This window comes from Aulonocara stuartgranti (assembly GCF_965226115.1).
Source record: "Aulonocara stuartgranti genome assembly, chromosome: 18".
Lineage (NCBI taxonomy): Eukaryota > Metazoa > Chordata > Actinopteri > Cichliformes > Cichlidae > Aulonocara > Aulonocara stuartgranti.
The window spans coordinates 23819419-23833279 of record NC_138954.1 but is presented as its reverse complement, the minus strand read 5'-3'; the positions used below and the strand labels follow the sequence as shown (position 1 = coordinate 23833279).

General features: G+C 40.2%; 1 protein-coding gene and 1 long non-coding RNA gene across 2 annotated transcripts; one reads left to right on the top strand and one right to left on the bottom strand.

Moving 5' to 3' along the window:
• The first annotated feature begins 937 nt into the window (after positions 1 to 937).
• LOC309694087 lies at positions 938 to 3200 on the top strand. The gene is made up of 3 exons (XR_014272793.1): positions 938 to 1253; positions 1570 to 1904; positions 2167 to 3200. It is a non-coding gene; the product is annotated as an uncharacterized lncRNA (long non-coding RNA).
• Positions 3201 to 9183: 5983 nt separating this feature from the next.
• gdf15 (Growth differentiation factor-15) lies at positions 9184 to 13375 on the bottom strand. The gene is made up of 2 exons (XM_082512436.1): positions 11904 to 13375; positions 9184 to 11386 (listed from the first exon to the last, which is right to left on the bottom strand). The coding sequence occupies exons 1-2, from the start codon at positions 12238 to 12240 to the stop codon at positions 10611 to 10613; spliced, it is 1113 nt and encodes a 370-aa protein (XP_082368562.1). The 5' UTR covers positions 12241 to 13375; the 3' UTR covers positions 9184 to 10610.
• Between the last annotated feature and the right edge of the window lie 486 nt (positions 13376 to 13861).

The following is a 13861-nucleotide window of genomic DNA, read 5'->3' as shown; positions in this document are numbered from 1 at the left end:
AAACGAAAAGGATTTTCATGTGTTACTTTTTAGGCTTGATGTTTGAGGGCCAGTGACCCCTCAAATGCCTTAAAACCAAAAATAACGAGTGTGTTTTGAAAATGTAAGGAGTAGAAAGTCCAGATATTAGTTTAAAATTGTAGGGAGTAAAAGTAAAAAAAAAAAAAAAAACTACTCAAGTACAGATACCTGAAAAGTCAACTTAAGTACACTAACAAAGTATTTGTACTTTGTTACTTCACTCCTCTGCAGGTCACAAATGTTAATATGTTTCTTCCTCTGGGTAACACAAAAGTAATCGGATAGTTTTTGAGACTGACTCAGATAAACATTGCCATTTTTAAATCCTTGTCACAAGCACAGCTTTGCGTTCCAAGTGTTTATGTTGATTCAAGAACACAAATTTAAACTTGTAAGTGGTGTGAGAAAGTGTTTCAACAGAGTTTTTTAAGGCAGCGTGACTTTTGTTGGTCGACAGAGACAAATAAAGGATCTTCCAGTTGATTTGGTTCAGATAGTGGCAAAGTAGCAGCAGAAGCTTAACGAAGCGTCATTAATTCACAAGTTATTAAGGTGTATGGTCAAATATCCACAGACAGAATTAAAGTGCAGAGGTTATGAAGCATGAGCGTGTTCTGTATGTGGAGACTAAGACTGACAGCAGGGGGAGGCAAAGGTCCTGTTGAACCAAGTGGCAGTTTGATCCTGTTTATGTCTGTTAGAGAGTGTGCTGGTAGCACAGTTTCACTTTAACGGCATCATGAGAATCCCTTATCAACACAGCTTGAAGGGTTTACATCTGAGAGAAAAGGGCGCAAAAAAGTTAAAGTTGTTTTTCTCTGATAAGTTGAATCACACAAAAAAAGACTTTTCTGTTGGGTGAATCTGAGACTTTTTGGAAAGAGAAAGAAAGAAGTATCAATTTAACCTAAACTCTCTGCTGTTCAAAAAACAATATTGGTCATAACCAACCAAGTGAAGCTAAAGTTGGATGTACCTCAGTAGAAGCAGGAAGAGTGTTCGCCTGTTGAGTCACAAAGTTTACTATCACACTTTTTTTAAGCTCTTGTCAGCAGCTTTCTATTTTCAGCCTGAGCTTTTACAGGAAATATTCTAGTTTCGTCTCTTTTGCTCAGTTCCATGATTTCAATAAAGGGAACTTCAACAAAGCTAACGAACGGTGCTTATGGTGAGCTACATGATTACGCTCACGCCGCAGACCTTGACCCACAACACTGAAGCAGCACTTCAAGGTAACATGAGTGTTTTTATTGACTTAACCTCTGCTGCTTGACTTGGCTTACATAATCATATTGATTTAACATGTCAACTTTGACTGTTTTGTTCATTTTAATCCATTTTTATTGTGTTTTTTAAACTTGTATTCTTAATCATATATTTATAATGTTACATTTTAACAGTGGAAGGTCTCTAGTTTAGAATCAACCTTTAACTTTCCATCTCAGCTATACTGCTAAACACTGTCTTGTGCTGTAGTTTGACAGATTATCACATTATTGTTTCAGCCATGCTTTTTGAACCATTTTGTTTCTTTATCCATAATTGCAGACCATGTATACCAATGGCACAGGAGGAAATAACACAGTCAGTGACAGTTCCTCCAACTCTTCTACAAATCTAGGAGTCGGGCTTGGGGTCTTCTTTTTGCTGCTTGCGATCATAGTTGGTGTAATCATTTATAAATTCTACTCTATAATCGCCAATGTGATGCCGTTTAGACAAAGAACAGCGCAAGAAAAGGAGGATCACTCAGAGACCCCACAAGCAGATTCCCATGAATATACTGGTATGATTCGAGAGGAGTCAATAGGACAATCTTCTATCTATGAAAACCTGAAACCTCAAACTTGCGGCTACAGCATGGCAGCTTCAAACCAAAGCAGGTGAGCTGCATTAACTGTTTTTTCTACGTGTAGATTTTCATAAAATGTATTTCTTGGAACACTTATGAAACTGCAGAAGCTCAAAAGCAACGGACGGAAGTGGATTAAGAAACAATGTGTGTGTGTGTGTGTGTGTGTGTGTGTGTGTCAGTTTCCCCATTTTGCACAATCCTGTTGTGATATAGACAAATACAGAAACCCAAAAACTTTTACAGTTTACCTAACGAGACTGTTTTCCATCACATTTACTGTTTTTTCAAAGGTTCCCAGTCGAACCTGATGACGACGTGTACCTGCAGTGCGACGTCATAGATGAGGCCATATACATTAATGACCAATCACATGACTGTCAAGAAGAAGACGTGTACGTTTTGCCAGATTAATCACGGGACACATTTATAGAAAGGCCTGCGCATTTTGCTCCAGTTGTTGTATGCAGCAAGCTGTCTCTTTTGATTTCTGTCTCTGTTTTTGTATAACGATGTACAGCTAAAAGTCAGCATACTGCTACTGCTGCTTTTTGATACAGTCTGACTGTAAACAGAAATGACTGGATGGTAGCAACATGTCAGTGTTATCTGTTATCTCCCATTTTGGAGGAGAGTAACAAACCTTTTTTTTTTTTAAATTTAATCCACTCCCTCCTGGTACGATTATCTATGTTACACATGTTTGATTGCTACTATTATTGGCACATCTCATATCACAACCACGCTGGAAAACACTGTACAAATTTTGACAGCAGTCCAAGGTAATCAAGTTTGTGATTAGATTAGATTGTTTTATGGTGTTCTCTTGTAGTTACAGATGAGGCTTTACTTTGACCTTTGGAGAGAAGTGTGGGCAGTCTATCTGAGGTTTTGTGAGTCGTGTGTGTTCAGTATTGTCCTTTTTCTCTCACTGGAAATTCTTCACTTGGTCCTAAATCAAATCTAGAAACATTTAACTTGCGTAGATATTGACATCATGTTATGTTTTTAGTATTTTGCTAAACAATGCGTCCAAAATAAATCCAAGGTTTTAAAAATCAAACTACAGATATGGATATGGACACACATATCTTTGGAATTCCCCTTTTTGTGCAAAAACGTTTAACTACACACTGAATCTTTGAGATGTCTTCATATGAGAAAAAATGAAGTGCAGTTTCAACAGTACATCTCAGTTTTTCTGCTGGAGTAAAGAAAAAAAAATACTAACATGAAGAAATAAATGTGTAAAATTACCTAAAAGGTTCTGGCAGATTATTGCAAAGACTGTCCTGCAATAATAAAGCAAAGTCATTTATTTTTTTTAGTTTTGTTGTTTTTGTTTGTTTGTTTTTTTATTGTGGACCCACTATAAAAATGCTCTCAATTTCTATCAATTAATTGTTTTTCTATAACTTAATTACTTTTAGTGCAGTCTAAATGGCCATGGGGGAGGTCTCTATCAGTAGTTAAAGCTGTAAAACTAACAAAAAATACAGTGAGAAGTCCAAAATCAATGCTCTCCTTCACATTTTCCACTGGGGCTGGATTGGAGTCTTGGGCGTGCCAATTCTGGCCCCCAGGACTTCAGTTTGACACCCCTGGCCAAACACAGGTTGCAGTGGTTTCTCTGAATTTTTTTCCTGTTTGAATAAGGAAAACTATTTTGCTGACCAAGTCATCATAAAATTCAGCAGCAATTTAAACTAAAGGTCATGTAGTTATGGAATAGCAACCAGCGGCGAGACCAATCATTTTTCATATCACAGACATGATATCATAGTATATTTACCCTAGACAAAGAAATATGTGTGCTTTCAAACATGTTACCACGGACGGACAGACAGACAGACAGACACAGCACCCAAACTTTTCTCTGTGGTTGTTGTTGCTAAAGCAAATGACTCAACAGTTTGTTGCAGTTACACACAGACGCAACTCTACATGGTGAAAACATTACATGCTTTAGACCCGATAAAGTTAAATAATGCTTCAAAATACTAAAACTTTTATTTAAATTAGAAATTAAAAAAGGGACAAGATAAGTGAGAAGCTCGATGGCGCCCACGTGATATATTTCTGGGATTTACTCTAGCGTCGGAGTGTATAGGCAGCCAACCAGATGTGTGGGATTTATTACTCCAGTTCATGCTATAAGATGCAAGATAAGATGCAAAGAGCAGAATTTAAATAAAATTCTTATCACTTTCCTTTAAAATGATAAGCCAATGAGGCTTTACAAACACTATATTAGGAATCAAAAAACTCATGATTAGTAGTAACTGCTAGACAAAAATGTTCATATAAAGCAGAAAACATGTGGTTTATGCAAAGGCAGGAAAAGATGCAATGGTCAGCACTATTTTATCTAGTCTGTGGTTTGTCGGCTTTTTCAGGCGCGAGGTCCAGAGAGGATGTGAAAATCTGTCGTTCTTTTTACAGCTCGAGTCCAGATCTGCGCGGATTTCAGAGAGCAATCGAAATATGAAAGCCACAGAATAACAAGTGAGGTTTGTGGCTGTGTTTAGAGCAGTTAGGTGAAAATAGACTGGGAGGATTATTTTTAGCTTTGGTTCCAGTTATTCTGACATTAATTTCGCTGATTGTTTTCCAGGTAGGCTATTTGAGGATCCAAAGGAAGGGAATGCCCAAACGAAAGCCTGTGTGTCTCAGGCCACGCACACTCACACAGAGCACGGTTTAGTAAATGCTCTGCTTGCTTGTATCGTTTGGGTGGAATGCAGCTCAAAACCTTTCAGCACATGAGAATCAATGCCTTTCCATCCATTCACACACGACTGTGCAGCAACCCTGAAGATGTCATCTTTGAAACAAAGCATTAACAGGACAAAAGCTAAGAAAAGAATGAGCAGTGACTCAATTGAGAGGCCCAACAGATGTTCCACTAGGTCTGCTTAATCATCTATTAACTCAATGAGCTCAGTATGTCCCACTTTTTAAAAAAAAGCTCGGTCTATTGATCGCAAAGCAGCATGGGCTCCTGTTTAACTGACCTTTATCCCTTTCAAGATAAAAAAAAACAAAAACCTATAAAGCACTTATTACAGCCAGTTGTGTCAAGCCAGATATCAATTTGCTCACTTTTTACCACAGGCTCTGTTAATATTTCCTTTTCACCCTAAACCTTGAGCTGTAATTATGAATTCAGGGTTTTTTTAAGCTTCTTTTAAGTTATTTTTCAAGTTACTTGAGAAATATATATATATATATATTAGGGGTGCAACGATACTCGTATCGATATTGAACTGTTCGATACAGTGCTTTCGGTTCGGTACGCATATGTATCGAACAATATAAAATTTGTGATTTATTTTATCAACTTTCCTTCTGACGATGCTGTCTGTGTTGAGCGCTCAGTGAATCTGCGTTCGACTGAGATCCACTGAGCACTCAACACAGACAGCATCGTCAGAAGGAAGAGCGCAGGGCAAGCTAGCGAGACTGAAGTTAAGCTCTCCTTGCAACATGGCAAATTGAACCTCCCCCACCCTCATTCAGATCTGGCGTTTGGAATTATTTTGGTTTTCATGTGACGTATGACCAGTGTTGGGTAAGTTACTTTAAATTAGTAACTTAGTTACATTACTAGTTACTTCTATCAAAAGTAACTCAGTTACTTCAAGTTACTCGTTACTTTCAGAGTAACTAGTTACTAGGGAAAGTAACTTTGGTTTTACTCAGAATTCTCTTGTTAATGTGTTGCTTCCATAACCCAGCAAGATTGCCAGTGTTCTAGCTTGCTTACTTGCCACACGTGCACTGTGCCACCTACCAATAGAAAGGAAAAAATAATGTGCACATTTCCACGAGAGAAATCCCACGCCTGATTCTATCCTAGCCTGCTTTTTACATCCAACACAAAAACTGCAGTCGTGGTGCTTTCGATTGTACTCAGAACTCGGAAATTCTGCCTTCTGAATAGGAAGATGTAGGTAACCCCAGACTGCAGATGAGCTGCATACAGAGCTGGACTGGGACAAAAAAATTGTCCCGGGCATTTTGACTAGAGACCGGCCCACCATTATAGGAAAAATCATAAAGCCTTTGAATGAAAATAAACTCTGTTGTGACAGTGATGTACACTGTTCTGATGGTATATATGTATCAATCTATCGATTGTTTGTTGTAAGACTCAGATAATTTTTTTTTTTTAAAGTGAGACATTTTAAATGAGAATAAGAAAGTATTTCCTTGTGCCCCCCTTTCCCTTTTAATGCTCTACCTGGCCCCCTGGCAACACTTTGCTAGACCCGCCCCTGCACAGTTACCAGCTGTCAGCTACTTAGAAAAGGATCCTGGTGTTATTTGTCTCTCAGAAACAGTTCATTTATTAAGTGTTCATTTATTAAGTATTAATAAATAAGCGCTTTTCACAGCGCTTATTTATTAAGCGATGTGAAAAGCGCTTAATAAATAAAGTTTACTTACTTACTTACTAGTTTACTTCATAACTTCCCTTCAACTCATTCATGTTAACTAAAAGGTAAACCTGTTTCTCCATCACAGCTCTGATGATTCAGTAAGGACATCTCCTGGTTTCATCTTCATGTTTCCCTCTCACCACATAACCAAACCGATATCATGACCAGCAGGTTTACAGCTGTGGCTCCAGCCAACATCAGCTGATACTAGAAATTAATAATAAATAAATTCTAACAACAGCTGATCAAGCTTAAACTGCTGCTGTTGTTTACCGAGACATCCGCTGGTTTCCTCTTTCTGGTGCAAAGTGGGCGATAAATAAATAAAAGAGAAAAGCCGATCAGCTGATCATTGATCAATTTCATGATTGAAGTAGAAACAGGAGAGGGAGGGGGAGAGGATGAGAGAAGAAGAGGCAGCTTTGCAGCAAAGACAGAATAAATCCAGCTTTGTGTCTTTTTCATTGTAGCTGAAGTCCGGGACAAAATGTTCCTTTTCACCTCAATACGAAACGCGTAATATTTTCTGAATAGAGACGATTCCGTTTTTACGGGACGGTTGGCAACTCTAATAATTAACCTTATGAACAAAATAAAGTTCAACATCAGTAACATAGCACCACCCAGCTGTATAGAAACTCATGCTAGCTAGCACGCAGTACGGAAAAAGTCAACATAACGAAAATAAACTCCACCTAAACTTGGTTCATATCTGACCCAGATGGACTGCAGGTTATAACTTCTTACCTGAAGTTCAGTTCACCTGACACTCTCGGACCAGCGGCCGCTTCGGGTCTCTCTCCTCTTGCCTCCCTTTTCCTTCATCCACCTGCTGGCTTCCACCACTTGCTAATGTTATTGAATCTGTGGAAGCTCCGCGATAGCCACCACATGAAGTAACGAATAACGACCCTATTTAAATCCCAGTAACGAGTAACACGTTCCCGGTTTTGGCATAACTAGTTATCGTGCTCGTTACCACAATAATAACGTAGTTACTGTAACGCGTTACTTAATAACATGTTAGTCCCAACACTGCGTATGACCCTGAAGGTAAGCGAGTCATGGACTAAAGTAAAACAGTATGTTGGATGTGCCAGCAATGCTCAATTACATGGGTGGGAACTAGTGTGTTAGCGCAGTTAGCTCCTTAAGGTGTTGGCTGTCCAGCCCCATGCACGGGCGATCAGGGGTAGCTCATTAAGGAGATTTGCCGTGTTGTGGCGTTAAGGTCATTTCAACGAGATTAACCTGAAAGCACTAGTGGGAACACAACGAATATGACTGCACATTTACTCTGACATCATCCTAGTGCAAAGACAAGTGGAAGCAGACAAAAACAACAAGCATGCATGCTACAAATTTACCCGAGTCATTTAGACAGCGTTAGCACATGATTCTCCTTATGGGGACCTGATATGTTTAATATGCTGCTAAGAATATAGCCCAGAAGAAGCGGATAGTATAGCTTTTATTTTGGAAAGAGCCATTTCTCTGTAATAAACTCTCTTTTCCAAAGATGAGTGATTCCTCAATCAGATACAGGGCTCGCAATATCGCTAGCCCGACATCCCGGAGCTAGCGATTTTTTCAGTCGGGCTACCAAAATCTATCTCTTCCCTGCCCATCGGGCTATTGTAGGAAAAATATATGTCAATGCTTTTGCATTCTTTCAGAAATGTAGCTGGGTAATTATGTCATTGGCATCGGTGAGCCACTGTCAATATGTGACATATTGAAGTCGCGTTTGAATTTGCGCTTGTTTTTTTGCTTTCACTTTGCAATCGTGCGAACTGTGTATAGAGAGCGACAGTACTGATTGGTGAGTGATGATAATTTGTGCACCAATTCCTCTGACATCGTCTTATTAATCGTTAGCTTACTATGCAAACATGACAAGTGAAATCTCCCGCAGCAAGCTTAAACATGTGAGAGGTTGATCGCGCAGAGAATCGCTGAGCTTATGTGAGTGCGTGTGTAAAACCAGCAGGATATATACTTTAGTTCTGCTGAGCCAAAAAAATCGGGCGATCGTGGCTCAAGAGTTGGGAGTTCGCCTTGTAATCGGAAGGTTGCCGGTTCGAGCCCCGGCTGGGACAGTCTCGGTCGTTGTGTCCTTGGGCAAGACACTTCACCCGTTGCCTACTGGTGGTGGTCAGAGGGCCCGGTGGCGCCAGTGTCCGGCAGCCTCGCCTCTGTCAGTGCGCCCCAGGGCAGCTGTGGCTACAATGTAGCTTACCATCATCAGTGTGTGAATGGGTGGATGACTGGATATGTAAAGCGCTTTGGGGTCCTTAGGGACTAGTAAAGTGCTATATAAATACAGGCCATTTATCATTTATTTAAATAAGACAGGTCAGGGTGAAGAAGTGACAGCCAAAGAAAAGCTTACCACAAAACGGAAAAGTTATGACAAATCAGACTATAAGGCAAAAAGAAAGTGCAGCTTTATGGTTTCATGGACAAAAGAATTTCTGTGGCTGCGATATGATGAGCTAAATAACCAGGGGTGCACATAAGTGGTCCGCATTCGCTGTCAAAATAAAAAACACGCACAAAGGTTAGGGTTAAATTTAAAAACTGTACTTTTGAGTTAAAATATATATTTATAATTTTAATAAATGACAAATTAAAAAGGCATGAACATTTTTTTTGTATGGAAAAAATATCGAACCGTGACACCAAAGTATCGAACCGAATCGTGAAGTTTGTGTATCATTGCACCCCTAATATATATATATATATATATATATATATATATATATATATATATATATATATATATATATATATATATATATATATCCCTTATGTTGTTTAACAAGATGATACTAAACACAGCGCCAAGGTCATTAAGGAGACTATCTCTTCTTTACAGCCTGATTTCTCTGGCACGCCTTGACCTGACACTATCAGCCACTTCAGGTTAGTACCTGATAGTGTTGTAACAACTCCTTCTGCCAAAAAAAAAGAAAGAAGAAGAAGTTTGGCTGCAGTTTAAAATGTAAATAAAAAACATAATCCACTGACCTCCAGATCATTAAGTTGATGGACAACATATGACTAAACGGTAGTTTTCCATAGTTTTCACTTATAGTGAATAGTGATTACATTACTTGCGTGGTTATTCAATCACTTCAAACGCTTTTTGTGATATTTTGATGTTGAGACTGTCAACACCTTTGGCCTATAAAAGAAAAGAGATGATGTCTTTTTTTTAATATTATCTTTCTATTTCATCTTTTATCTTTTCTAATGTAAATACACCTCTTTGACAAGCCCTGCTCCCTTTTCTTTCATCCTGACCGCTGTGAAGACAAGCCTAGACAAAAGCCTTCAGTGAGGCAGCCCCCGCACACTTGTGTGGTGCGGGTGCCAAAGGGCGGCCCTTGCTCAGTGCTAACAGAGTGACGTCATCGTGGCTGGACCTTGTGAGCCTAAGGAGGGATTACTAGTGACTAGCTCCACTGACAAAACCCTTTGAATTTTACCCGTGAGCTATCCGAGCCAAGGCTGATTTAGAAAGCTTTTGTTGGTATTTTTTTTTTGTATTATACTTTGTTATTTGTACGACTTGCATACTACATTATCAGTTTGACATTTTGTAGCAGGGGCATGTTTGCCCCCGTGTTGCATCAGTTCTGCTTTAAACAGGTGGCTGGGAACTGAGACACCCAGCTGCCTTACTTTCCAAATGCCAAGTGTTTTCTCCTAGGATTTCACCTTCTTCTTTTTTTCATTTCATAACTTGCCAACTGCCTTCGCTAGAAGAGAGATCTGGACTTCAGACAGGCTGGTTAAGTAGCTGCACTCTTTTACAGTGGAGGCAAGGTGTTACAGTGTGTGTTTAAAGGCTCGTAGACAAGGAAATATTGTAAGAAAACATATTTTATTATCACAGCAGTTCAGCATTTGGTATTTCCATATGAACGGAAATGTATAAGACATCAACCAAAATACAAAAAAAAAGAAACTCACAGAATCAGACAATCCAGTGCAATTAAATATTAAATAGTACTAAATAATGATGTAACAAATCAAAAACAAGGCAACACAAACAGTACCATAAATAGACTTAAATAAATAACTAATAGAAAATGTTTACAAGCACAGGTATTTTTGCTTTTTAAACTAATGCATAACTCTGATTTTAAATGTAATTGCTTCGTTAATACTCATTGAAAACCTTTGTTTTTTGTGTTTTTGTGTATGTAACGCTTAAAAAAAAAAAGACAACACACTCCAGAAAATACACTTCTTTAAATTTTGAAGAAGTGGTTGGTTGCATTTTCTCCTCAGGCACAGTAACATTTACTGACAATAAAGTCAGTGAAAGTAGTCAGTGTCAATTTTCCCCTGCTGTCGTAGTGCATGAGGACCATGGGCTCGTAGGCTGCCGGCACGCAACAGGGATGAGGTGTCCCTCCTTTGGTGATCTGGTGCAGCCGAGACTTGACCTGAGTGTGCATGCTTGCCGGCTTGTAGTTGTGGGGGCAGGTGCCGTCGCAAAAATGCATGGTGTATTCGACTGGGGCTACAACCCAGTCTGTCCAGCCGATGTCTTCGAAGGACACGGTGACTGACTTCCGGCAGCACCATCCTGGTTCAGCACAGTCATCTTCCTTGTTGGAGCGACGCTGCCTCGTCCTCTGCGCGGGGTTGGCTTGTGTGAGGTCTAATTCCAGAGAAAAGATCGGCTTGAGGGCCCCTCTGTTAGCCACCCCTACATCCACAACCAGTGGCTTCCCATTAGTCTTGAACCACTTCTCTACCTCTGGGATGATGTCCAGGTACGCATCTTGAATGTTTGAGATATTAGTTTGGGCTACAGAGTCAGTCCAGGCAGCCGGCCACACTGCTGGCTTTCCCCCATTGACTTTAATTTTAATCTCCTCCCTTGCTTCAGGCCTGACTGAAGTGAGTTTACCCAGAACCTGTCTGGAAATCTTCAGCTCTGCTCGAGCTACAGTCAAGTCATTCTGAATATTCGTATTCTTTTGGAAAACAGCTCTGTACCACCGCATGCTTGGACCTGACCGTGAACCCCTCCGAAGCGCTATAACTGGTGAAACTAAAGAAAAACACACACAAAAAACAACAAAGAAAATTAGAAACAAAGTTGTTTACATCCTTTGATCATTAGCATTGTGTCATAGAATAATTGGGAAGGGGGAAATAAAAGAGTATTGCATAAATTCTTTATGAAACTCTTGTAATTGGTTGTTATTGATAACACTAATAAAGTATCCTCAAAGTAAAGCATTGTGTATAAGGTGTGCCTGTCACGCTCATGATTTCTAAAAGCTTGCAGGAATGTGTTTGCTTTTTTACACCACAGTTTCATGACTATAGATTCTATTTTAAGCTACATCAGCCTTTATCAGGAATGTGAACTATTAGGAAAGATATTATTCGTAGTATTCATAACCACATCACTATAGCAGGTTTTGCAAGTACACAGTGTTAAACCTATACTATAATAAAGCCTCAGTCTTCTTCTTGTAATCCAACTTTCTAACCTGGCTTTTCACATCACTATTACAGCAGCTCAAGTGGGCGGCCCCGTCTAACAGAGTTCTCATCTGTACCTGGAAAGAGCACAGTGGACATGGTGGATTGCGAGTTTTCCCCCATTGGCTGGCTGGAATTTCCTCTTATCTCCCTTATTTTTCTCCTGTAGAGCTGATACATCTCCCTAAGCTCCTTTTTCGAGGCCTTTTGGGTCAGTCTGGGCTCCACGTCCATACCCAAAGAGCTGAGGATCCCTGTCTTCACAGCCTCCAGAAGCAGAACTGCCTGGCTGTCCATGCTCTCCATATCAGGTGTGTTTTCGTGGGCCTTGTGAAGCTGGCCTTCCCCTGAGGTGGAGGCGAGGAGCAGCAGCGTGCAGGTGACGAGTGGGAGAATCGTGTGGGAGATGCACATGGTGAGCCAGCCGGGTAGGTCTGATTTGTGAGAGCAGCAGCAGTCAATGGATAAGGTTTGCCTATGCTATGAACTAAATTCCTGGCATGCCTTCATTTATAGTGCTCCTGTGTTGCCACACCCCTGTTTGGTCAGGTGAGCCTGTGATGGGCTCATCCAGAGCCATATGTCATAATATGGTAGCATTTTGTGTTATGTGACAACAATATGTCAACTATAACATCAGAAATGTAAGAAAGAAAATTTTTAATCGTTTGCAAGTTTTTTTGTTTTTATCAACACACAGAAGGAGGCGACAGCAGAAATGGGATGAAGAGATTTTGGGATAAGATTTGGTTACGTCCACCTCAGCATGATGAAGCATTTGAATTTCCAGTTATTCATTACTTTTCGCAAATAAATGATCCACACGGACCACTTCGAAGAAGTCCAACAGAGTTATGCATGTGATAGTTTAATGACCCTCACCAGTCTGTGTCTAAATGTTTCCAATGCAGCTGTGCCCAGTACAGTCAAAGGTCAAAAGCAAGTTCCAACTGATGAGAGATTCACTTAACATGTGTAAGCGGGCTGGCCATTTTCTGGCAAAGATAATAAAAAAAATAAACAAAGGGAGACAGTTTATTACGTCTATATCAAGGCTCTTAATGTTGAGCACCCTACAGAGTAAATGTCTCAAGGTTAGATAGAAGACAGATAAAAGAACAAAGAGGTAATCAATGTCAAAACAGGGAACTTTCTTAATCTGCCATGACAGCAATCATGTGGTCACACAATAGACCTAAGCTTAAATGTGTATTTTAGCACGAAATGGATCTGCATATCTGATCTCAGCCTCTTCTGTCCCCTGTGCTGAACAAGAGAGCAAAAATGCTGCAGTTTCCGTCACTGATGATTGATAGGACAGACTAAAGAAGTAAACAAATACATCATGAAGCTCTGCCAAGACCTTATCAGCACGTATAAGTCTCACTTTGGTCAGTAATAAGGGTCAGTGCACTGCCAAGCATTCTCCCCACCCTTATAATTGCAGAGATGTGTGCGAATCTGTAAACAGTGAGTCACCAAGGTGATGAAACAATCATGTGCTTTCCCGGGTGAGTTTTTGCCGGATGAAAGCGAGTGAAAGGTGTAAAGTGACTCACGCTGAACTGACACCCTGGTTTAATCTGTCATTAAATGTTTACAGTCTTCTCTGTCGGTCTTCATCTATTGTTAAGTGAGATAGGAAAAAATGACATTAATAATAATAATGGATTGGATTTATATAGCGCTTTTCAAGGCACCCAAAGCGCTTTACAATGCCACTATTCATTCACTCTCGCATTCACAAAACCTTAGCTTGCCTTCCACAGCTTGTAGCCACAGCTGCACTGGGGCAGACTGACAGAGGCGAGGCTGGATATCGCGCCATCGGCCCCTTTGGCCGTAAAGTAGGGTAAAGTGTCTTGCCCAAGGACACAACGACCAGGACAGAGAGGGATCGAACTGGCAACCTTGCCCAGGGATCGAACCGGCAACCTTCCGGTTACAGATACGCTTCCTCAACCCCCTGAGCGACGGTTGCCTAACAATCATATCTGTAACTGAAACCATTCCCATAAGATAACGAGGTGACGTT

Coding starts and splice junctions, on each gene's coding strand:
- gdf15 (XM_082512436.1), bottom strand. CDS start 12,240: ATGTGCATCTCCCACACGATTCTCCCACTCGTCACCTGCACGCTGCTG. Junction 11,387..11,903: donor GTCCACTGTGCTCTTTCCAG/GTACAGATGAGA, acceptor GTTTTTCTTTAG/TTTCACCAGTTATAGCGCTT.